Here is a 25869-nt window from a genome sequence, read left to right as displayed (position 1 = left end):
GAGCGACATAAGTCCATTTCTCACTCAGTCTTTTGTTTATGAAGGACTAGCTGAGCCATCTGTTGAGGCCTGATAGTAGAGGATATTTGGGGGATGACATGAGCAAATGTGCATTTAATGAGGAGCATCTCTATGGAAACGAAAAGGAAAACAAAGGTCAATGTCTGGAGCCGACTATAACCCCAGTTTCTGAGTCCAGAGGACAGCCACCTGAGAAGACACTGACCGCTTAAGCGTCTTTAGGTGGTGGCATGAGGACAGCAGAGGCAGTCTGACGCATCTCCTGGCTTATAGTTTGAATGTTTGTGGTGATGGCAGAGACATCAGCATCCCAGTCATGGTTATTCCCCAGAGCACAGTATGGAAGGTGTGCGCTTTCTGAGTGGCCCGTGTACCAGCAGCTCCAGGCACAAAGGTTGCCCGTGATTCGTTGTGATGAGTTCTTTGAAGTTTCTATCAAGTCCTCCAGCTTCAGCTTGCAGGACTTTACCAGATCCTGGAGGAAAGGGGCAGCTATAAGACAACCTGAGTCCCACTGAGGATCTGGGCAGTCAGGTTTTAGTTCTTAGTGACAGTAAGTCAGGAGGGAGGGAGGAACATTGGAAACATTGGTTTGGAAAGTTGTAGCCAGATGTTGAAAGAAACTAGAAGAATTGAGGATTTGCTGAGGGCCGACAAAATGTGTAAGGATCCAGTTCAGTTTACAAGTAGATAATAAAACCTCAAAGACAATGAACAGGACAGGATTCTGATCACTCGCAAGGTTGTGTTATTCTTTTCCACTGAAACATAAAATTTCTCTCCACAATCACCCCCTCTTTTTAATCAAAGATAAAGTAACATTGTTCTTGTTTACAAAATAAATTTAGTTTCATGAAATTTGGCCTGATTATTTATTAAGTGCAGCAAGAATGGTAACTGACCATAAAGGCTTTTTTAAGTTTTCCTAATGGAACTTTTTACAGGCGTAACTGGTTTTATTGCACTTTGCAGATACTGCATTTTTTACGAATTGAAGGTTTGTAGCACTCCTGTGGTGTCAGATGATGGTTAGCATTTTTCTGCAATAAAATATTTTTAATTAAGGTATGTACATTGTTTCTTTAGACATAATGCTATTGTGCACTTAATAGACTATAGTACAGTATCAATACTTACATGCACTGGGAAACCAAAAAATTTGTGTGACTTGCTTTATTTCAACATTCACTTTGTTGCAGTGGTCTGGAACCCAGCCCCCAGTATCTCTGAGGTCTGCCTGTATCTCAGATTAGAATCTGCCTGGAATCTCAGATTAGACTTGAAAAACCTCTCTGCTAGGAAGTCAAGCCAAGATTTCTCCATCAGAATTCTTCACCTGCATTACCTATAGTTTAAGGTGAATTCCTGTCTTCCCAACGTCCCCCAAATATTCTAAGATTCATGGGCCTGCCGAGTGCCCTTAATCACCTGTAAGGCTGGGAACCCTGTAAACCAGATACCAGGCCAGTTTTTGCAATAGGGCTTTGAAAGCATTATCTCTATAAAATCAACCTTATTTCCTTAAAATTGATGACTTTATGCATCATTTTCAAATATGACATTCCCGTCAAAGCCTTATTTTTAATTATGTCCTATCACAAAGAGGACAGATTCTTACTGAAGCTATGCAAATAACTATATTGCCGTGAAAACAAGAATACTCAACAATAGTTTCTAACTTTTTGAGGGATCAGGCAGGGAGAAGAAGATGTTTTAATTTTGTTTACAAAAGTTTATAATTTACTAGATTGTTAATGAGTCATAGATAGCTTAAGAGAAAAGGAAAGGGGATTTCCTCATATTAGAAAATAGAACATTTAAAAGCCAGCAATAGTTCGAATAAAAAATTATAATCAACTTATCAGTTTACTCAATCCTATGTAGTTAATTTTGTTCTGCTTGATCTTGGGTTAGCAGTTTCATGAACCCATCAGCTTTTTCATTAGCATTTTGGAAATTCTGACTTGGTCGACTGATTTGAACTCAGTAATGTAAGCAATGCCATCAGAAGCCTGTACCACAGAGTACCTGGTACAGTACCTGTTTATTGATCACAAGTACTCTGGCTTATAGCTGGTTGTAAGAGCTTTTAGGAAAGCATCAGAGTAAGGTAACAACCATCCATGGATAGCAAAAGACTTAAAATGGCCATAGTTAAAGATCTGATGAGAGGTTATTATAAAAATAACACAACTGAAAAGGAAATCTAGTTGTTTCTGTGACATATCACATTTTAAAATAATAACTGGGCGATAACATCTTTTTTTTTTTAAACAGAAGAAATTTATTTTCTTACAGTTCTAGAGGCTGGAAGTCTGGGGTCAAGGTGCCAGCGTGGTTGGGCTCTGGTGAGAGCTCTCTTCTTGGCTTGCAGATGGTTGCTTTCTTGTTGTGTCCTCACATAGCACAGAAAGAGAAAGAGGAAGAGGAGTAAGAGAGAAAAAGAGAGAGAGAGGGGGAGAGAGAGAGAGAGGAAAAAGCCCCCAGTTTTTTGTTTTGTTTTGTTTTTTGCGGTACACGGGCCTCTCACTGTTGTGGCCTCTCCCGTTGCGGAGCACAGGCTCCGGATGTGCAGGCTCGGCGGCCATGGCTCACAGGCCCAGCCGCTCTGCGGCATGTGGGATCTTCCCGGACCGGGACACGAACCCATGTCCCCTGCATCAGCAGGCAGACTCTCAACCACTGCGCCACCAGGGAAGCCCTGGGCGATAACATCTTACCAGGATATATCATGGATAATGAGGGCATTGACAAATTCTAAGAACTTTGTACAATTTCTGAAATAATAACATTTAACCCATATAAAAATAACCTAGGGAAGGTTAAGTATCTTTTCTTTGACACTGCTTCCATTGTAATTTAATATATCAAATAAACCTACTCAGTTTAACATTTCTCTTTTTACAAGGTGAGAGAACAAATCCTTTGAGGTTTTCCAGGGGACCTCTCAGAAACTTCAAAGTCAGTTCAAAATCAAGAAGACTTTATTGGGCTTCCCTGGTAGTGCAGTGGTTGAGAGTCCGCCTGCCGATGCAGGGGACACGGGTTTGTGCCCCGGTCCAGGAAGATCCCACACGCCGCAGAGCAGCTAGGCCCGTGAGCCATGGCCGCTGAGCCTGCACGTTCGGAGCCTGTGCTCCGCAACGGGAGAGGCCACAGCAGTGAGAGGCCCGCGTACCGCAAAAAAAAAAAAAAGTATGCTTGCGTTATATTTAATGTTAACAACTCTGAAGACATATCCATTTTATTAAACCAAGAACATCACACTAGTTTTATTTACCAAAGATTTACCCAAATTACATGGAATTGAAAACATTTGAGTTGGTTCTTATATTTCTGGAAGTTTTAGGAAGATTTAATTTATGTAAGTACTCATTTCTCTCTAAGCAAATTAGGATACAGTTCCTTCAGAGGATTTTATCAATTAATTTCATAATACCATCTTAAGGTAGGGAAATATATGTTTATGTATATGTATAGATATATAAATATACAGACAGATGCAAATAGATTACAGGTTTCATTAAAAAATTCTGCCATGAGTCAGGCACAAATAAGATAATATAAAATTCACTTTATGTGAGGTGATGGATGTTAACTAAACTTTTTGTGGTAATCATTTTGCAATATGTACATATATCAAATCATGTTATACACCTAAAACTAATATGACTTTATGTCAATGATATCTCAGTAAAACTGGGAAATTAAAGAAAAAAATTTAAACTCTCTAGTTTATATGGGTAGTTCTCATTTTTGCTCTATTTTATATATTTATCTGAATTGAGTTTCTGGCAGATGGAGCAAGTTTTAAAAGTTGCCTGCTCAACGTGAGTTGTAGAGGTTTTTTAAAGGTTTTTTTGGTTTGGTTGTTTGTTTTTTTGTTTTGGGGTGGGGTTTTTTTGCCCTGATATATAATCTTAGTGGAGTCTGTGGACTAAATATCTGTTTCCAGTTAGCTTTTTTTTTTCTTTTCAGCTTCAGGTGGTTGCTTTTGGAGGTACCTGAGTCCCCTGCAAGCCCCTGATGGGGACAGGAGGCCCAAAAGTCCAGTGCTTGTAGGGAGTTGGGGGGCGGCAGTGGGAAGGGAAAGGTCTGGTAGGATGGACAGAGGGACTGAGGAGGTAGGGGCTTGAGGGGGGCATATCAAAGGATGCGAGAGAAGGGAATATGGAAGGTGGTGAGAGGAGGGAGGAGGAGGCGAGAGGTCTTAAAGGAGCCAGTGTGGGGAATCTTAAGTCTCTCAAAGAAGCCAGAGAAATTCCAATTTTTCCTATGTACAGGTAGACCACAGAGGTACTGCGGGTTTGGTTCCAGACCACCACAAGAAAGTAAATATTGCAATAAAGCAAGTCACATGAATTTTTTTTTTCCCTGCATGTCAAAGTTTGTTTACACTAATTGTAGTCTATTAAGTGTGCAGTAGCATTATGTCTAATAAAACCAATTAATTAAAAAATACTTTATTGCTAAAAATTGCTAACCATGCTCTGAGCCCTCAGTGAGTCATAATCTTTTAACCATAGCAACATCAAAGATCACTGATGACAGATCACCAGAACAAATATAATAATAATGAAAGTTTGAAAAATTGGGAGAATTACCAAAGTCTGACACAGGGACACGAAGTGAGCAAATGCTGTTGGGGAAATGTTATACATAGACTTGCTCAACGCAGGGTTGCCACAAACCTTCAATTTGTAAAAAACGCAGTATCTGCAAAGCGTGATAAAACAAGATCTGCCTATAAAGTCACAGCAGCAAGAAAAGAGGTAGATCAAGCACCATGGTGACACGCAGTCAGTAGAAGTTCAAGAAGGAGGAGGACTGACAAGTTCCCATGGGAGGAGCAGGGTCAAATAGAACATAGAGGCCTCTCAAGGAGCCAGGAAAAAGAAAATGTCCAGCCCGGGAGTCAATCCCCACTCAAAACGAGGAGCTGGGGCTTCCCTGGTGGCGCAGTGGTTGAGAGGCTGCCTGCCGTTGCAGGGGACACGGGTTCGTGCCCCGGTCCGGGAAGATCCCACATGCTGTGGAGCGGCTGGGCCCGTGAGCCATGGCCGCTGAGCCTGCGCGTCCGGTGCCTGTGCTCCGCAACAGGAGAGGCCACGATAGTGAGAGGCCCACATACAGCCAAAAAACAAACAAAAAAAAAACGACCACTGCCTTCAAGCCCCTGGTAGGCCCTTTGTAATTGCATTCCCCTTCCCTGGTAGCAACTATTCTCCTGAATTTTTGTACTAACCATTCCCTTGCTTTTCTTGGTAGTTTTAACCATATATGAATATAACGGTGTATTATGTTATTACACATAAATCTAAGGGTTTCTCAACCTTGGTACTACCAACATTTTGGGCCAGATAATTCTTTGTCATGGGGGGCTGTCCTGTACACTGTAGGCTGTTTGGCAGCACCTCTGGCCTCTGCCCACTAGATGTCAGTGCCACCTCCCCAGGGTGACAACCAAAAACGTCTCCAGACATTGCCAAACATCCCCACAGGCGAGAAATCACCCACAATCAAGAACCACGGGTCTAAGGGCATCTTTCCAGAACCTGCCAGCCTCCTGGGGGCAGCTCTGTATCACAGCACCTGGCACAGAGGAAGCACCAGGTGCTTCCACATCCTCGTCAGGGTTAGACCACTGTGTATGATAGGGGAAAACTCTTAAAACACAACTTAGTTATTGGGTATTGTCCTGAAGAAGAAGAGCAGCTTCTCATTTAAAGTCTGAATCCTGTGAAGAAGCATGCTTTTGCTCCCTTTGGTTAAGCCCTTTATCCCCTGAACAATCCAGATGTTTTCTCTTTCTCAAATCTACTGAGTAATTGATCAGCCTTCCAGAGCCCAGGGCTCAGCTTTGAACCAGCTGCCTTGGATAATAGAGTGATTTTATTCTTGCTTGAAATGAAGCCTCGCATTAATGTCTCTCTTTATTTCAGATGATTTTGAAAAAGCCAAGGAACTTTTAACAAAGATGAGATACTTTTCAAACATTGAAGAAAAGATTAAGTTAAAGAAGATTCCCCTCTAATGGTTGCTAATTTTAAAGTTTTAAAAATAAAGTTCTTATCTATTTCTTTTCTGGACTCTGCTGATTCAGAGTAGAGGTGTTTCAACCGCTTTGACCATCTTTCTTTTCTTTCTTTCTTTTTTTTTGGCTATGTTGGGTCTTCGTTGCTGTGCGCGGGCTTTTCTCTAGTTGCAGTGAGCAGGGTCTACTCTTCGTTGGCGGTGCGCGGGCTTCTCATTGTCATGGCTTCTCTTGTTGCTGAGCACGGGCTCTAGGCACACTGGCTCAGTAGTTGTGGCTTACGGGCTCTAGAGCTCAGGCTCAGTAGTTGTGGCACACAGGCTTAGTTGCTCCGCGGCATGCGATATCTTCCCAGGCCAGGGCTTGAACCCGTGTCCCTTGCATTGGCAGGCAGATTGTTAACCACTGCGCCACCAGGGAAGCCCGCTTTGACCATATTAGTTAAACCTGTGGCTCAAGCATTAGTGGACTGCAAAGCTTGTCATGTCAGCAGAAGCACAGCCCAGCCAGGGTTTGAGTGATCGGTTCTTCATGGGATACTTGATATACCATGTTCCTCATCTAGGCCTGTGGATAAGGAGGTGGAAATAAGGCCAACTCAAGGCCCTCGAGGGGAGGGGAGTTTTTCTGCAAAGGGCCAGTAGTAAATATTTTAGGCTTTGTGGGCCATACCGCCTCTGTTGCAAATAAACTCTGCCCTTGTAGCACGTTATTTACTAAACAGGCAGTAGGCTAGATTTGACATGGGTTTGCCACCCTCTGCTGTAGAACCACATCTTCCTTCCAATGGCATGACGTTCACAAATAAAAGTCTTGTTAGTGTGTCCTTCAAGGAATTCTGTTTGGCAACCATGCAAAGCTGCCTGAGGGTCTCTTTGGTCTACACTTAAATACATAAATGCATTTTATCTACATGAAATATAGATAATATTATCAAGAATTAGTCTGGGAACTTCCCTGGTGGTCCAGTGGTTAAGAATCCACCCACCAATGCAGGGGACACGGGTTCGATCCCTGATCGGGGAACTAAGATCCCACAAGCCGCGGGGCAACTAAGTCTGCATGCCACAACGAAAGATCCCGTGTGCCTGTAACTAAGACCCAATACAGCCAAAAATAAAAGTTAGTTTTAAAAAGTTAGTAACTGTTTTAAAAAAAAATGAATTAGTCTGGTATTAAACACTAACCACATGTTCAGCTCCACCTTGGTGGAGTGGAGCATTTTTAATTTATTTCTGAACAACTGCTCTCCTGTCACCGGAAGCAGCTTCCCTTCCCTTTTTGGATCTTTGGAAATTCAGTTGGAAGTTCTTGATTCAATTCCAGAAGAAAAAAAAATTTTTTTTAAGTCTCTGGATCAAGGAAGATTAAAATAGAAAATTCCTATTAAAAATTCTGAGAAACAGCATTCAAATTCTTAGAGAGAATTGCTTGTTTATAAGTGAAAAAATTCAGGGTTCTGAACCAAGCTTTAAATACTACTCCTAGAGCTTTGCATCGTCCCTTGTCATTGTCTAAGAATTTATATCTTGTGAATCCTGATCCAGTTATACTCAGTTAACATTTCAGGATTTATGGATCTTCTGAAGGCAGATGAACCACAGCAGCTGTCTGGCTTAATGGTACTGGGGAATATCAGTACAATCTCCAGCCCCCTCACAGTTTACAAGAAGAGCGAGTTACTTGTCTGAACACACACAGGGAGTCCTTTAAGTAAATAATTACAAAGCAAGCAAATGTCCTGATTACTTTGGGTGCTTCTGAAAAGAAGGAGAAAATGAAAGTAGTGTTTGAAATATGCCTGTAGACATTCTTCCATCCTTCGGAACAAAGATCAAAACCGAAACAATCTGACCACAAAAAGAAATCAGATAAACAAATTTGCTTCAAACAACATCTTTGGAGGAACTTCAAAGAAACTTTCCCTTACCTGTTGCCATCAGCTGGAAAGGCCACTGGACCTCCCAGCAAACCATTTCTTTTATTTTTCTTTTTCTTTTTGGCCGCACAGCGCGGCATGTGGGATCTTAGTTGCTAGACCAGGGATCGAACCCATGCCCCCTGCATTGGAAGCATGGAGTCTTAACCACTGGACCGCCAAGGAAGTCCTGAGCAAACATTTCTGATTGGGGGAATAAATTTAAAAGACTTTATTTCTGAGACATGGCTTCTGAGTCAGTGGAATTACTTATTTTTCCCCTCTCTTCCAAATTCTTTCCCTTTTAGTCTAAACTCCAAGGTTAGCTGGACTTCTAAATCCAGGAGCCCTTTCAAGTGTTCCCTGACAAAGCCCTACGGGAGGGATGCTTCTAGACCTCTGAAAGGTTAGCAGCCCTATTTGGGTTAAAGTTTCTGACTGAGTTAAGGAAATTAAGCACCTACCTCCTAACCCCACATCGTTCTTAATATGGCATCAGAACAAGTCGGAAGTTTTGACTAATTTGTGACTGCTCCAGTGTCAAATAGGCCTGGTGTAGGGACTGAATGTGTCCCCCTCAAAATTCATATGTTGAATCCCTAACCTCCAGTGTGGCTGTATTTGGAGATGGTGCCTCTAGGGAAGTAATTAAGGATAAATGAGGTTGTAAACGTGAAGCCCTGGTATTATAGATTAGTGTCCTTATAAGAAAAGACACCCTTGCTCAGTCTTCCCACACTCATGCACCAGGGAAAGGCCCTTTGAGAAAGCCAGGGAGACACGTACCATCTACAAACCAGGAAGAGACTCCTCAACGGATAGTGAAACTGACCCTGACAGCACCTTGATCTTGGACTTCCAGCCTCCAGACTGTGAGAAAATTAATTTATGTTGTTTAAGCCACCCAATCTGTGGTATTTTGTTACGGCAGCCTGAGCAGACTACTATACCTGGAGTTTTTTGTTTATTTGTTTGTTTATTTTATTTATTTTATTTTTGACTGCGTTGGGTCTTCATTGCTGCACACGGGCTTTTCTCTGGTTGCAGTGAGCGGGGGCTATTCCTCATTGCAGTGCGCGGGCTTCTCATTGTGATGGCTTCTCTTGTTGCGGAGCACGGGCTCTAGGTGTGTGGGCTTCAGTAGTTGTGGCATGCAGGCTCCATAGTTGTGGCACACGGGCTTAGTTGCTCCGCGGCATGTGGGATATTCATGGACCAGGGCTCAAACCTGTGTCCCCTGCGTTGGCAGGCGGATTCTTAACCACTGTGCCACCAGGGAAGCCCCTACACCTGGTTTTGAATTACAGCTCTGCCACTAATCTGCTATAAGTCCATGATTGTGCTAAGCTTCATTTCCTCATCTTTAAAATGGTGATAAGAGTAACACGCTCACAGGGTCATTGTGAAGATTAAATGGAATAAATTATGCAAATTGTTTAGCCCAGTGCATGGCACATAAGCACTCAAATGTGATTTTTTAAATGGTAATGACTACTTTTGTTTTTATTTTGGCAACAAAGTCATGCCTTTTACTGCAGAGTAAATATTCCCCTTTCAACAAAGTTTCAAGCACCTACTTTGTGTAAGAGAATGCTCTAACCTGAGAGAGTAACACAGAACAGTGAAATGCTTCCTGTCTATTTGGGGAGAAGACTTTTACACCAATAACCAAAACAATGATAAAAGTTCCCATTTGCTGTGCACTAACTGTATGCCAGGCACTATGGGCAGTACTTTGCATGATTCCATCAAAGTAAACCCAATTCCACCAAAGTAAACCCAATTCTTCATTTTACAGATGAAGAAGCAAGCTCCCAGAAGGTAAGAGAGTCAAGAGCAGGGATTCAAACCCAGGCCTTGTCTGCAAAGCCTCTGCTCTTAGGGAGGCTGAACCGGCCAAGATTAAGTACCAGCCAAGGGGACTAAACAATCTTTACAAGAGGGGCCATTTACCAGGGCCTGCTCCATGCCAAGCCAAAGCAGGATTTGATCCAAGTCTCTGTTTCCAAAGTTTGCACATACAGCTTCACTGGGCACAGGGAAACATCACTCCCAGATGTGGTAACCGGGGAAGAAGTCTTCAGGGAAGAGGGGAAGTGGCATCCAGACAAGCAGAGAGAGCCTGTCAGGTGTCCCCAAGACCACCCCCAGTTTCAACGACTCAAGGGGAGAGCCCACAGGACAGGGTACATAGTCCTACTCATGGCTATGATTTATTACAACAAAAGGACACAAAGTTAAATCAACCAAGAGAAAAGGCACATGGGGTGAAGTCTGACGGAAACCAGGCACAAGCTTCCAAGGCTCCTTTCCCTAGTGGAATCACAGAGAACACACTTAATTCCCCGGCAACAAGTTGTGACAACACGTGAGAAAATGCTGTCTGCAAGGGAAGCTTGTTAGAAACTCAGTACCCAGAGTTTTTCTTTGGTGCTGGTCACATAAGCACTCTTTGTCTAGCATGTGCCAAAATTCCAGACTCCAAGAAAGAAAACAGGTATTCAGCATAAATTACATTGTTTGTACAATTTAGGCAGAGTGAGCCACTCTTATCAGTTCTGGAAATAGGGAAACCCTCCCCAAATCCAAGTTCTCAGACACCAGCCAAGGGCCAACCTTGTAAGCAGGACTTTATAAGGATGTGCAATCTTGGGGGTACTGGGTTTACTCTTTTCTGCACAGAAGTCAAGGGGCGGTCCTGTCACAGTTGAGGGAATTATATAACAAGGAATCTATAATCACAGAGGAAAGCACCTCCGTTGCAAAAGGGCTTTTTCCTGTCTCCGTGGCCTCCACCAGGCAAAGAGAAAGATGCTGCTGAGTGGACAAAGCAGTCATGCCACGTAGTGTGTTCAGCAGCAATTGACAAATAGCTGCAGCAGACCCAGACCTAAAGCTTTGCTTTGACAAAGAATTCCTTTGGTCCTGTCACTTTTGATAACATGTTGGATATATCAGATGTGGCCAGATGAAAAAATAAAGAGAAGACACCATCTTTTCCTTTCTAGGTATCACTGTTGGGAGGCAAGAGAGTCTCAGCAGAGTTCAGAGGGGTGAGGGCTCCAGGGAGGAAACACACACAGGTGATGGTGGCGGAAGTGGCTGCTATCAGAGAGGGGTGAGATCTTTGAAGAATTGCGAGCTGCCACAACTAGAGAAAGCCCTTGCACAGAATCGAAGACGCAACACAGCAAAAATTAATTAATTAATTAATAAACTCCTACCCCCAACATCAAAAAAAAAAAAAAAAGAATTGCGAGCACACGCCCCATCTCAAAGCTGGGGAGGAGGCGGAAGATGCTACTCAACCCTGGTAATTGCTGCCATGGCGAGATTCAGACGTGGTGTTGACAATCTCTGGATTGTTTCAAGAGAAGCTGGAACTGGGATTTTAACAGGAAATTTCCCTGGGGCTGCCTGTGGAAACACCAAGAAAGAGCTAAGTCAGCTGGGGAAAGGAGAGAGGTGAGAAAGGGCTGCAGAGGAAGTGATATGAGAGCAGTAGGGTAAAAAATGAGACAGTTCACCCAGTGAACCAAGGAAGGAAGAAGTTAGGTTACAAATTATATTTGTGATACTGCAGATTTCAGAGAATCAGACAGAATTGGTTTTTGTATCTGGTAGTTCCTCTTACTCACTGTATGACCTTGAGCAGTTAAGTTCTCTAGGTTTCATTTTTCTCATCTGTAAGACAAGGATAACCATAGCACCAACCTCAATCATGACGAAGTACAGATCTGACATCAGGAGGGAAGAGAATATAAAATAATGCACACAAAGTGCTCAGCACAAGGCCTGGCAGTACACTCAGCAAATATTAGTGGGAAGCATAGAATGAGATGGGGGCAGAGAGGAGGGGTCCCTAACCTTGACCAGTGAGCTAAATCTTGAAGGATTAGAGGCATTTGCATTTTCAAGTAGGTTAGCAGGAGAAATGGCATGCATGCAAGTAAAGAAGAATCTTACTGCAACAGGGTGAGGGTGGGAGTGGGAAGGGGTAGAGATGCTGTTGAGAAGGAGGCAGCCAGATCAGGAGAAGCAGTGCAGACATTGGAGTAAAGGAGACCCATCTGGGGACTTCGGTAGAGTTGAGAGCTGATGGTTCCTTAACGAAGGCAGCATTATGGTAAGGGGACAGTAAGGGGACAGATTCAACAGCATTCTAGGAGATGGGACCATTAGGACTCGGCAGCTAATAGGGCTCTGATGAGGGCTGAGTCAAGGGGACTCAAGTGTCTGGTGTGAGCACTGGGGGGATGGAGAGGCCTTGACCCAGGAAGAGGGGCTGCAGCTTGCGGTGGGGGGGCGCTGAGCTCCACTTGGGCAGGTTGTATTTGTGACCTTGGAACTTCCTATAGATGTTCGATAGGCACCTGGAGGATGGCTTACAGCTGAGGAAGACTGTCTGGGCAGGAGACACATCTGGTGGGTGGGCATTTAATAAGCACGTTACACTGCGCTTCTCACTGAATCCTCAAATGGGCCCTTTCAGGCAAGAACTATCATCCCCATTTCATTGATGGAGAAACTAAGGCTTTGAAGAGCAGAGTAGCTCTTCCAAGTTCACATAGTAATAGTTTGGGGGAAAGTCAAACTCGGGTTGCTAACTTCAGAAAATGGGCAGCTGGTACACAGTGTAGGTTTGGGAAGATGAAAAAGTTCTGAAGGTGGATGGTGGTGACGGTTGCACAACACGAATGTGCTTAATGCCACTGAATTGTGCACTTAAAATTGTACACTTAAAAAGGGTCAAAATGGTAAATTTTATGTTATATATTTTACCACAATAAAAAAAAAAAAAGAAAGAAGGAAAAGTGGTCCTGACCACCAATTATATTGCAAGTGTTGGCTGAGGAGCCATCATTTCCCTCTGTGCTGTTTTTATAATGTTTGCTTTCATCCCTATGATAATATTTTCTATTTTGTCTGGCTTCCTTAGTTTCAAATTCTCAGAGGAGAGGAAACCTCACTATAATACCTATGGATCTCTTAGTCACAAGAGTTACCAAATTCCCTAGGAAATTTGGTATATATTAGGTATACATATATATATTAGAAAAAAATAGCACATACCAGTAACAAGCAAGGTAGTTTGTAACACACACTGACCTAAGCCAACTCGGTCATGCATAACTATAGGGTTCCTTTCAGTAAGTGTCAGAAACCACCAAGACTATGAGATAGGTGAGGTTGGCTATTCCCCCACTACCTTTCTACTGGGTTTGTTTTTTTTAAAAGTTGCATTTAGATATATATACCCTGAAGCTCACCCATGCAAAGTGTAAAATTCAATGGTTTTTAGCCTATGGAGCTGTGCAACCATCACCAGGATCTAATTTTCTTTTTTTTAATTTATTTATTTATTTATTTATTTTTGCCTACACTGGGTCTTTGTTGCTATGCGTGGGCTTTCTCTAGTTGCAGCAGGCGGGGGTTACTCTTCGCTGAGGTGCGCTGGCTTCTCATTGCAGTGGCTTCTCTTGTTGTGGAGCACGGGCTCTAGGTATGAGGGCTTCAGTAGTTGTGGCATGTGGTCTCAGTAGTTGTGGTGCACAGGCTTAGTTGCTCCTCGGAATGTTGGATCTCCCCAGACCAGGGCTCGAACCCATGTCCCCTGCATTGGCAGGCAGATTCTTAACCACTGTGCCACCAGGGAAGTCCAGGATCTAATTATGAAACATTTTTGTCATCTCAAAAAGGAATTTGTACCTTTTCCAACCCACCTCCCCTTCCCCTCCCCACCGCCTGCCCTAGGCAAATAATAATCTGTAGATTTGCCTAGTCTGGACATTTCACATAATGGATAAATGGTCATTTGTGACTGACTTCTTTCACTTAGCATAAATGTACACGTTTTTCTGTGGGCATATATTTTATTTTTCTTGGGCATGTGCCTAGGAGTAGAATTTTATATGGTAACCCTGTGTTTAGTCTGTTGAGGAATTGCCAAACTGTTTTCCAAAGTGGTTGTACCCTTTACAATCTCACCAGCAGTGTATGAAGGTTCCAATTTCTCCACACTCTTGTAAACTCTTGTTATTGTCTTTTTAATTTTAGCCATCCTGGTAGGTATAAAGTGGTATCTCGTTGTCTTGATTTGCATTCCTGACTAATGTTGTTGAACATATTTTCATGTACCTACTAGCCATTTGTAAATCTTTTTTGAAGAAATGTCAATTCACATCCTTTGCCCATTTTAAAACTGGGTTATCTTTTTATTTATTTATTGGCTGCATCAGGTCTTAATTGTGACACACAGACTCTTCATTGTGGTGCACGGGCTTCTCTCTAATTGTGGTGCTCGGGCTTAGTTGCCCCGTGGCATGTTAGTTCCCCAACTAGGGGTCGAACTGGCGTCCCCTGCATTTTAAGGTGGATTCTTAACTGCTGGGCTATCAGGGAAGTCCCTGGGTTGTCTTTTTATTGCTGAGTTGTAAGAATTTTTTTTATGTTTTCTGGATACAAGTCCCTTATTGGATATATGACTTGCAAATATTTTCTCCCATTTTGTGAACCATCTTTTCACTTTCTTGATGATATCCTTTGAACCACATTTTTTTTTAATTTTGATGAAGCACAACTTATAAATCTTTTCTTATCCTTTTGGTGTCATATCTAAGAAGCCATTACCTAACCCAAGGTCACAAATATTTACTTCTAAGTATTCTCCTCCATTTTGAGTTAATTTTTATGTATGATGTGAAGCAGGGGTCCAACCTCGCTCTTGCAAGTGACTATCCAATTGTCCCCAAATCATTGTTGAACAGTCCATCCCCCCCACATTGAATTGTCTTGGCACCCTTGTTTAAAATTAACTGATCATAAATGTAGTACATTTCTGCATTCTGAATTCTATTCTGTAGATCCATATGTCTATCCTTATACCAGTCCCCCACTGTTTTGAAATTGGAAAGTGTGTTGAGAAGCTGGAGCCGGTGTATTGAATTAAATATATGCAGATTATGACCTGCTGAATAAGGGGGCACAAACCACCCACTTGGGATCCCCAGGTAGTTCCCTCAGCATCCGAGCTCCCACTTTGGGGAAGTGAAACCCACGGGGTGATTTTGATTAAAGGCAAAGTTTCAATATACCCACACAAAGGAAGTAAAGTCACAAGAATTTTTACTTACAGATCCCAGAAAGGGAGTTGGTTTACAATGAGCTGGGGGAAGGGCAGTCCTCCATCCCAGGTCAGAAGTAAGCAGGAGATAGAGAGCAGGGTAGTAAGCACCTATTACTTATTAGGTAGTTGGGGCGGAGGTGATTAACTTTTTCCAGGCTTAACTCTCAAGTGGTTACTTTAAGAGGTGCCCTGGGGAAAGCAAAGTGGGAACTTAACAGTGGGGATGCTAAACTCAAGTTCTTATCTAGATGTTCAGACTCTGGATGTGAGCAAGGTTATCACATTGTAAAATGCCTGGGCAGCAGCTCAGAACTCTGTGTGTTTTTCTCATCACAGAAGAGAGGTTGAATGCACCAACTTTGTTCTTCTTTTTTAAGATCGTTTGGCTTTCTGGGTCCCTTGCTATTCTGACACCAGTGCAATACTGCAGTGTAATTCTGACACTAACCACCTACAGTTAGCATCAGACTCCACAAGTTTAAGGGCACAGGATTAGGTCAAACAAGATTTCCCTTATTTCAGATGCCAGCATCACGTGGGGTCCTCAGGCCACCTATACTTATGACAGACCAGCTACAAATCCAGGAGGTTCCCGTGACAGGAGGATATGACAGGAGGTTCCTCTTAGGTTCAATAATTCACTAGAATGATTCACAGAACTGAGGAAAAAGTTATGTTTATGATGACAGTTGCATTGTAAAGCATACAAATGAAGTGACACATAGTACAAGGTATGGTAGGGTCCTGAGTGCAGAGTTTCCATGCCCTCTCCCCATGGATTCAGGGTGTTTCACCCTCCCAGTATATCAATGTGTTCACCAATCAGAAAGCTCCAATGAGCTTTGGTGTCCAGAGTTTTTATTGGGGTTTTATTGTGCAAATATTATTGATTGAATCATTGGCCGTGTGGTTGGATTCAATCTTCAGTCTCCCTCCTCTCCCTGGGGGCTGGGCTGGCTCAAAGCCACAATCCTCTAATCACGTGGGTAGTCTGTTTGGTGACCAGCCCCCATCTGGAGTCACCTCATTCATTAGCATAAACTCAGTAGTGATCTGAGGAGCTCATGAATAACACACACACCTATCACTCAAGAAATTCCAAGGGTTTAGAATCTCCCTCCAGGAACCAAAGACCAAATTCTTTTTTTTAATTAATTAATTTACTTTTGGCTGTGTTGGGTCTTTGTTACTGCACATGGGCTTTCTCTAGTTGCGGCGAGTGGGGGCTACTCTTCGTTGCAGTGTGCAGGCTTCTCATTGTGGTGGTTTCTCTGTTGCGGAGCACAGGCTCTAGGTGTGTGGGCTTCAGTCGTTGTGGCACACGGGCTCCATAGCTGTGGCTTTCATGCTCTAGAGCGCAGGCTCAGTAGTTGTGGTGCACGGGCTTAGTTGCTCTGCAGCATGTGAGATCTTCCTGGACCAGTGCTCAAACCCATGTCACCTGCACTGGCAGGCGGATTCTTAACCACTGCGCCACCAGGGAAGTCCTAAGTATTTTTCTATATTATCTGAATAGTCAAAATTTATAACAGGGTTGGAACTATGTTAAGTAATTGTATGTGGCTGATCATAATACTCCATCTAAAATATCTGTGCAAAAAAGAGATGTCCAAAACCTATAGAAATAACTAGAACGCATCCTATCAATAAACTGAGTGAAAAAAAAATTATATCTCAAACATACAGGAAAAGAGTTAAACTTAGACATGGAAAGCATATTTCCAAAGCATAAAAAAAAGAAGCTATTCACTACTGTACCAGCTCAGTGAAGCCATTCCACATCTTGCTGAAGTACAGACTTTTTTTTTTTTTTTTTTTTTTTTTTTTTGCGGTACGCGGACCTCTCACTGTTGTGGCCTCTCCCGCTGCGGAGCACAGGCTCCGGACGCGCAGGCCCAGCGGCCATGGCTCAGGGGCCATGGCTTAGGGGCCCAGCCGCTCCGCGGCACGCGGGATCCCCCCGAACCGGGGCGCGAACCTGCATCCCCTGCATTGGCAGGCGGACCCCCAACCACTGCGCCACCAGGGAAGCCCCGAAGTACAGACTATTAAAAAATTAATAACTGCACTCAGTCGATAAAGTTTACATTAAAATAAGAAATCAGCACAAAAGATTCTGTGAAAGTAAACGAAATTTCTACCTTTGGCCATTTGGGATTGAGAAGTCGGGCTTTGATTGCATCGTCCAGTGCCTTGTCATACTGCTGGATTTTCATATAGGCTGCAGATCTATTGCTGTATAAGATGCAGTTCTGAGGGTCAACAGCTAGGGCTTCATTGTACAGAACAACAGCTGTGTGGAAATCTCCATCATGACAGGCCTGATTACTCTGATGAACTTTCTCAACAAATTCAGCTTTGCTCAGCACTAGTACATCAGGACTTCTCCGGCCAATAGTCTTAGCACCAAAGAGAGGAATCTACAAACAAAGAAACTTAGTGAGACAAAGTTTAGATAATCCAGAGAGGTTCCTTATCTGAATTACAAGAGATCATGGACATTCTTCATAGTCTGCTTCATATATATATATATTTTTTTTTTGGGGGGGGGGGTACGCGGGCCCCTCACTGTTGTGGCCTCTCCCATTGCGGAGCACAGGCTCCGGAGGCACAGGCTCAGCGGCCATGGCTCACGGGCCCAGCCGCTCCGTGGCATGTGGGATCTTCCCAGACCGGGGCACGAACCCACGTCCCCTGCATTAGCAGGTGGACTCCCAACCATTGCGCCACCAGGGAAGCCTTGCTTTATATTATAGTTAACTTTTGTGCTGTGAAAGACAATAAACTTTCCAAGAAGCAGCCAACATAGTACCTTAAATACAAATGTATCACTATATATGTATGTGTGTTCACATATGTACATATAGTTATAAACATACATATTTATACATGTATATTTTGATTGAGAGAATGAATGAATAATTGCAAAAACGTACTCAGGCTTTTCCTTGGCAATTTAAAGTTATACTAAGAAAAAAACCAAAAGGGACTTCCCTGGTGGCGTAGTGGTTAAGAATCTGCCTGCCACAGTGGTTAAGAATCCCCCTGCCAAGGCAGGGGACACGGGTTCAATCCCTAGTCCATGAAGATCCCACATGCCATGGAGCAACTAAGCCCATGCACCACAAGTACTGAGCCTGTGCTTTAGAGCCCGTGAGCCACAGCTACTGAAGCCCACGTGCCTAGAGCCCATGCTCCGCAACAAGAGAAGCCACTGCAATAAGCCCGTGAACCACAATGATGCAATGAGAAGCCCCTGCTTGCCACAACTAGAGAAAGCCCACGCAGCAACAAAGACCTAATGCAGCCATTAAAAAAATTAATTAAGTAATTAATTAAAAATAAAATCTGCCTGCTAATACAGGGGACACGGATTTGAGCCCTGGTCCAGGAAGATCCCACATGCCGTGGAGCAACTACTGAGCACCACAACTACTGAGCCTGTGTTCTAGAGCCCACGAGCCACAACTACTGAGCCTGCATTCTAGAGCCCATGAACCACAACTACTGAGCCTGCTTACCACAACTGCTGAAGCCCGCGCACCTAGAGCCCAGCTCTGCAACAAGAGAAGCGACTGCAATGAGAAGCCTGTGCACCACAACGAAGAGTAGCCCCTGCTCACCACAACTAGAGAAAGCCCATGCACAGCAACGAAGATCCAACACAGCCAAAAATAAATAAATAAGTTTAGAAAAAAAGAAACAAACCAAAATACAAACCTGTGCAGAAAATATGATTTCAATTATGTGAAGATGGTTGCACTTAAGAAATTAATGAAAGGGACAAGATCAAAATATTAACTATGCTGAAGACCTAAATAAACGTTTCTCCAAAGAAGACATACAGATGGCCAAGAGGCACATGAAAAGATGCTCAACATCACTAATTATTAGAGAAATGCAAATCAAAACTACAATGAGGTATCACCTCACACCGGTCAGAATAGCCATCATCAAAAAATCTACAAACAGGGATTTCCCTGGTGGCGCAGTGGTTACAAATCCACCTGCCACTGCAGGGGACACGGGTTCGAGCCCTGGTCCGGGAAGATCCCACATGCCGTGGACCAACAAAGCCTGTTTGCCACAACTATTGAGCCTGTGCTCTACAGCCCGAGAGCCACAATTACTGAGCCCGCGTGCCTAGAGCCTGTGCTCTGCAACAAGAGAAGCCACTGCAGTAAGCATCCCGCGCACCACAACAAAGAGTAGCCCCCGCTCGCTGCAACCGGAGAAAAGCCCGCATGCAGCAATGAAGACCCAACTCAGCCAAAAATAAAATAAATTAAAAAAAAAAAAACTATCTACCTGCACACCTGCCAGATTTCCCAGAGCAGAATGCCTCATTCCTGATCTCTGCCCTGAACTCCCTTCAGAGTGTGTTGAAAGTCAGCTATTGCAGTGGCTAATGACCTAATCCTTATAAAGCCGGATGGTGAGTGACATTCTTTAGTTAGTATTTGATTTAGGCATCAAGGTAACACTGGCCTCTTATAATGGATTGGGAAAATTTCCCTCCTCTTCTATTTGCTGGAAGAGTTTGTAAAGTATTGCTGTTAATTTTTCTTTAAATATTCAGTAGATTTCACTGGTGAAGCCATGTGGACCTGGTCTTTTCTTTGTAGGAAGATTGTTAATTACTAATTCAGTCTCTTATTATAGGTCTGTTCAAATTTTCTATTTCTTCTCAAATCAGTTTTAATTTGTCTTTCTATGAATTTATCCATTTCATATAAATTATCTAATTTGTTGGCATACATTTGTTTATGATTTTCCCTTATAATTCCCTCTTTCATTCCTAATTTTATTAATTTGAGTCTTTGCTTTCTGTGTCTTGATCCATCTAGCTAAAGGTTTGTCAGTTTGTCAGTTGTGTTAGTCTTTTCAAAGAATCAACTTTTAGTTTCCTTGATTTCTCTCTATTTTTTTCTACTCTTTATTTCATTTATTTCTGCTCTAATCTTTATTATTTCCTCCCTTCTGCTTGCTTTGTATTTAGTTTACTCTTCCTTTTTCTAGTTTCTTAAGGTGGAAGTGTTTATAGCTAAATTTCCCTCTAGGCATTGCTTTTACTGAATCCCATAAGTCTTGGTATATTGTATTTTTGTTTTCATTCATCTCAAAGCATTTCCCAGTTTCCCCTTGGATTTCTTTTTCACCCTTTGGTTCTACTAGGGGTTTTGGGTTTTGTTTTCTTTTTCTACTAGGTTTTTAAAATAAATTTATTTTATTTATTATTTTTGGCTGTGTTGGGTCTTCGTTGCTACGTGTGGGCTTTCTCTAGTTGCAGCAAGTGGGGCTTCTCTTGTTGCAGTGAGTGGGGCTTCGCTTGTTGCGGAGCACAGGCTCTAGGGCACGCAGGCTTCAGTAGTTGTGGTGCAAAGGCTTCAGTAGTTGTGGCTCGCAGGCTCTAGAGCACAAGCTCAGTAGTTGTGGCACACGGGCTTAGTTGCTCTACGGCATGTGGGATCTTCCCAGACCAGGACTTGAACCCTTGTTCCCCGTACTGCGCCACCAGGGAAGCCCTCTACTAGGTTTTAATGAAAGCAAGTTTCACAAAAACTTCTTCCTTCAGTAAGGACATTTAGCAAGCAGGCACAAAATAGTGATACGACTTATTCTAGAATCTCCAAGTCCCAGCTCTGTTCCTCTTTGTTTCTCCAAAATTCATTACACAAAATGTTTATCTGAGGCAAATGAAAAAGTATTCCAGTGGCAGGGTATGACCAAGAACCCTCCCCACCAGTATGGAGCACAGGACTAGTTAAGAATCAAACCGAGAATGCTATCTTGAGTACAAGAGGGTGAAGGGCTCACTAGATTTTTATACCTTATTAATGCCAGGATGAAGACACCCCCAAAGTAATTCCAATTAGTCCATGTCTTAAACACCACTCATCTTATCAATGAAAAACTGATTTCAACATTGATAATGTTAATGAGCAGAAATTCTAGAGTTCAGAAAAGGGAAAGACAGCTGAAGCACTTGTAAGAGTTGCCTTTAATTGAATCTCCTTGCCACCCAGGAGTGTGTATTGTGGTTAGGGAGGTCCACCCGCCTTGGGGTGGACCAATGTCAACACAAACATTCCATCACACAGTCTGTGGAGAAATAATAGAAAGAAAATTGTAGGTCACATCACAGTGTAATGCATGGGAAAATATCTCTAGATAAAACTTTATAAATAAACTCAGTTTTATTTTTTTAAATACATATCAGAGCTGTGAGAACAACACATAATGAATAGCTAATAATGAGTATGGGAGCTCCTCCATTGTTCCTCGGGACAATGTGGAAACAAGGCTGTTGCTTCAATGCCCAGACCTATTGCCCATTTATTCTGCCTGAGTCATGGGCACCAAGGAAACCAGCCAAGGTCCTGGGCATTCTCATTGATGCTAACCCCAAAGAGCCGTGTGAAAATCCTTCATTTCCTATTTTCAAGCCTACCCCTGGCAGAATACATTCTCCAGAGTACTCCAAGAGCTTCAAGTAGGCCCACTTGTCATTCCCTGCAATCTATAGTACCTCCCCTCTTATGCCTCCAAAAGCATCACAAACATCTGATATGCTGGATAGGTCGGTTTGGATGCAAAAGAAGGAAGTTGTCACCAGAGAGATGGAAAAATGTATGCAAAAGTCTGGAGGTGAGAGAGAAGAAGCAAGAGGAAGTCAATAGAAAATTGAAGAAAATCCAAACTGCTGGATGCAGACATCAGGTGGGGATAGAGATAAAGCTTGGGAGGTGGGAAGGGTAGGGAACCTGAAGGAATGTGGAGTCTAGTAAGGAGGTTGGGCCCTCTTAAGAGTAATAGAGAGTCATAGAAGGGTTTAGAGGAGGGGAGGAGCACATCAGGATTGCATGGTGGACAAATATCTCTGGCTCACGGGCTGGAGGGCAAGAGTGGAGCAGGGAGACCAGCTAGGAGGCTCCAGTAGGGAAGAGAAAAACAGAGCTTCTGGGGATTCCCTGGTGGCGCAGTGGTTGAGAGTCCGCCTGCCGATGCAGGGCACACAGGTTCATGCCCTGGTCTGGGAATATCCCACATGCCGCAGAGCAGCTGGGCCCGTGAGCCATTGGCCACTGAGCCTGCACGTCCGGAGCCTGTGCTCCGCAATGGGAGAGGCCACAACAGTGAGAAGCCCGCATACCGCCAAAAAAACAAAAAAATAACAGAGCCTCTGGAGTCATGGCGATACCGATATCCCAGTTCTTCTGCAAAATCCTAATTGCCTGCACGAGGAAGCTGCCACCCTCTGGGACTGTGCTTACCCGGCAGGTGGGAGTATCTGCCATTTCCTTCCTCTTCTGCTCCAGGCTCCCTTGTTGATGTCAACCCGAGAAGCCATGTGAAGATACCTCATCACTGCCATCAGTGCTCACCAGGACAACGCCAACAACCAAATGACCCATTAGTCAACAAATGATGACCAAGGGAAAAAGCAGACGGGAGGTCTAGACTAACGGAGACTCAAGAGACAGGCAAGGGCTTCCCTGGTGGCACAGTCGTTAAGGATCCGCCTGCCAATGCAGGGGACACGGGTTCAAGCCCTGGTCCGGGAAGATCCCACATGCCGCGGAGCAAATAACCTGTGTGCCACAACTACTGAGGCTGCGCTCTAGAGCCTGCGAGCCACAACTACTGAGCCCGTGTGCCACAACTACTGAAACCCACATGCCTAGAGCCCACACTCTGCACTGAGAAGCCACCGCAATGAGAAGCCTGCGCACTGCAACAAAGAATAGCCCCCGCTTGCCACAACTAGAGAAAGCCCACGCACAGCGATGAAGACCCAACACAGCCAAAAAAATTAATTAAGTAAATAAATAAATAAATTTTTAAAAAGACCAGTAGGATATTAGAAATGAAAAAAAGAATTAAAAGAAAAAAGAGACAGGCAAACCTAATACGAGGTTGAACTGTGATGCCATCAAACCAACAGAAAAAAGATGTGGGGACACTTGGAAAAATGTGAATACAGATGAGATGATTTTAAAGAATTATTAATTCTGTTTAGGTGTGATAAAAGCATTGTGGTTATGTTTTGTTTTGTTTTAAATATTTGTTAGAGATAAATGTTAAAGCATTTACAGATAAAATACAAGTCTGGGATTTGCTTTAAAATAATCATGAAAAATTCCCGTGCCCTAACACAGTATTTCCTATTTACATATTACATCCTTTTTTATCCTCATACGCACACATTTTTTCCAGGCCTGTAGCCATAATACGCCAATTCTTTTATGATCCAAGAACAAATGCTGCGTTTGAGAAGGGGCTCCTCTATTTGGAATGTCATTGGCAACACGTGAATGTACAAGTTTCACTCTGTCCTTGACAGCCAAGGTCGTTCTCCTTTTTTTTGTTTTTTTTTTTTTCGTTCTCCTTTTTTAAGCAGGAGCATTAATTTCTTAGGGATTGTGATGGTTAATTTTATGTATTAACTTGATTAGCCTAAGGGATGTCCCAATAGCTGGTAAAACATCATTTCTGGGTGTGCTTCTGAGGATGTTTCTGGAAGAGATTAGAATTTGAATTGGGGAACTGAGTATTGCAGATGGCCCTTCGATGTGGGTGGGCACCCACCAATCCACTGGGGGCTCTAATAGAAGAAAGAGGAGGAGGAAGGGCAAATTGGCTCTCTCTTTCTGCTTGAGCTGAGACATCCATCTGCTGCCCTTGGATGTCGGTTCTCCTGATACTCAGGCTTTCGCACTCAGAGACTTACACCATCAACCCCCTGATTGGCAAGCCTTCAGACTCAGGCTGAATTACATCACTGGCTTTCTGGTTTTCTAGTTGCAGATGGCAGATGGTGGGACTTCCTGGCTTCCATAACCAAGTAAGTCAATTCCTGTAATAGGTCTCCTCTTATATATATATATCCCAGGATATATCCCTGTATATCCTATAGTTTCTGTTTCTCTGCAGAACCCTAACTAATGCAAGGATCTTCCCTCGAATATGCATTTGAGGATCCTCAGCAGGAAAAAAAAAAAAAAAGTTTCTATTTGCTTGTGGAAAGCGGTAATGATATTCCTGGTTTTGGAATCAGTCAAATCTTTCCAGAACCATCATTACTAACTGTGAGACCTTGAGATTTGTCCTTCACCTCACTGAATCTTAGCCTCTAATTCTGCAAAGTGGTGATATTAACACCGTAGTACAGAGTTGTTGTGGAGCCAACATGAAATAGTGCCCTCAGCACAGTGCCTGGTACATAGTAAGTGTTCAATAAATGCATGCTGCTGGTGGTGTTTGCTTCTTTCAGCCTCTTGTTTTTAACCTCATGTCCTAGTCCATCCGGGCTGATATAACAAATATCATAGACTGGGTGTTATATAAACAACAGAAATTTATGCTCACAGTTCTGGAGGCTGGGAAGTCTGAGATGGAGTCACCAGCAGATTCAGTGTCTGGTGACAACACATTCCTAGTTCATAGATGGCCATCTTTCTGCTGTCCTCACATGGTAGAAGGGGCAGGGGAGCTTCGTAGGGTCTTTATAAGGGCATTTGTGAGGGTTCCACCCTCATGACCTAATCACCTTCCAGAGGCCTAATACTATCCTAATACTATCATATTGGGGGTCAGGATTTCAACACATGAATTTGGGGGGACACAAACATTCAGTCCATTGTACCTCATCAATTGTTTATTTCAAAAACATTTATCCTTTATGGCCTAATAAATAGTACATATTCATTGGAAAAGAATAAAAACTTATACCCAGAAAGTGTAAGTTCTAGTATTGCCATCAACATTTTGGTTTGGTGTCTTTTCTTTCAGAGGGGATGAAGCCTAATATTTTTGTATTAACATCCTGACGAGGTTGTTTCTTGCTAAGCTCTAATAACTAATGACTATTAATTATGTAGACAAATTACTCACCCTCTCTAAGTTTGGTTTTGCTGTCTTTATATAGAGTCATATGAGTATCTGTGGTCTAGTTGCGATAGTGCACAGCTCTTATGTGTGTATTGGACACTAGCACACAGGTACGTGAGTGTGCACATACACACAAATAAGAAAAAAAGACTGGAAGGATATTCATAACAATCATGCTTCTAATGGGATGCTATTAAGGTGATTTTTATTTGCTTCTCTAACCTTTTATCACCACTTCAACTAATTTTTTACTAAGAACCTGTGTTTTCTTCCGCATGCGCAGGCTCAGCGGCCTGGCTCACGGGCCCAGCCTCTCCGCGGCATGTGGGATCTTCCCGCACCGGGGCACGAACCCTCATCCCCTGCATCGGCAGGCGGACTCTCAACCACTGCGCCACCAGGGAAGCCCCTGTGTTAGTTTTAAAACCAGAAAACTTTTTTTTTTAATAAAAAGATAAATAAGATTAGCCACCAGGAAAAAGGAGTCAGGAAGGGATTGTCTAAGTGTCTGTATGTCTCTGACCCACCAATCCTATGAGAGGTGAGCCAGAAGTCACCTCTAGGAGGCAGGCCTGGATTGTCACGGAAAAGAAGAGATGCTCTCAGTGGCCACTGTTGAGTTCCATAGCCATTCTCCCCAAGTTAGTGTGGGAGACAGTGCACAATGATTCTGTTTTTTTCTTCCAGGGGTCCGAAGCTCCATGTAGTCTCTCTCACACACATAATACTGAGGCTTTCACTGATTCCCCCAAAGCACTTTTTCCAGGGAATTCAATGAGATGGAGCAAAGCCTAGAAGTTTAAGGCAGGATCTAGGGTCTCAGACCTGGGGCTGAACATTGGCTCCATCACTTATAGCTGAGGGAATTGGGAACCATAA

The 25869-nt window shown here is 43.2% G+C and overlaps 1 protein-coding gene across 5 annotated transcripts in view; it reads left to right on the top strand.

Annotated features, from left to right (window-relative positions):
- HSCB (HscB mitochondrial iron-sulfur cluster cochaperone) overlaps positions 1-25869 on the top strand; it is a 34932-nt gene that overhangs the window by 7942 nt on the left and 1121 nt on the right. Inside the window, exon 6 of one of the 5 annotated variants that reach the window (XM_067700373.1) lies at positions 23902-23944. The exons of 1 other annotated variant lie outside the window; for it this stretch is intronic. In XM_067700373.1, the coding sequence (XP_067556474.1) occupies positions 23902-23944 (43 nt within the window). Of the gene's footprint in view, positions 1-993; positions 2538-5963; positions 6102-18463; positions 23879-23901; positions 23945-25869 lie in introns of those variants that run through there. 3 more of the 5 variants (XM_067700372.1, XM_067700370.1, XM_067700374.1) reach the window with 3 other exon arrangements.

The sequence above is a fragment of the Pseudorca crassidens genome, chromosome 12 (assembly GCF_039906515.1).
Source record: "Pseudorca crassidens isolate mPseCra1 chromosome 12, mPseCra1.hap1, whole genome shotgun sequence".
In the NCBI taxonomy this organism is placed as follows: domain Eukaryota; kingdom Metazoa; phylum Chordata; class Mammalia; order Artiodactyla; family Delphinidae; genus Pseudorca; species Pseudorca crassidens.
The sequence above is the reverse complement of the archived record's forward strand: the minus strand, read 5'-3'. Positions and strand labels throughout refer to the sequence as shown.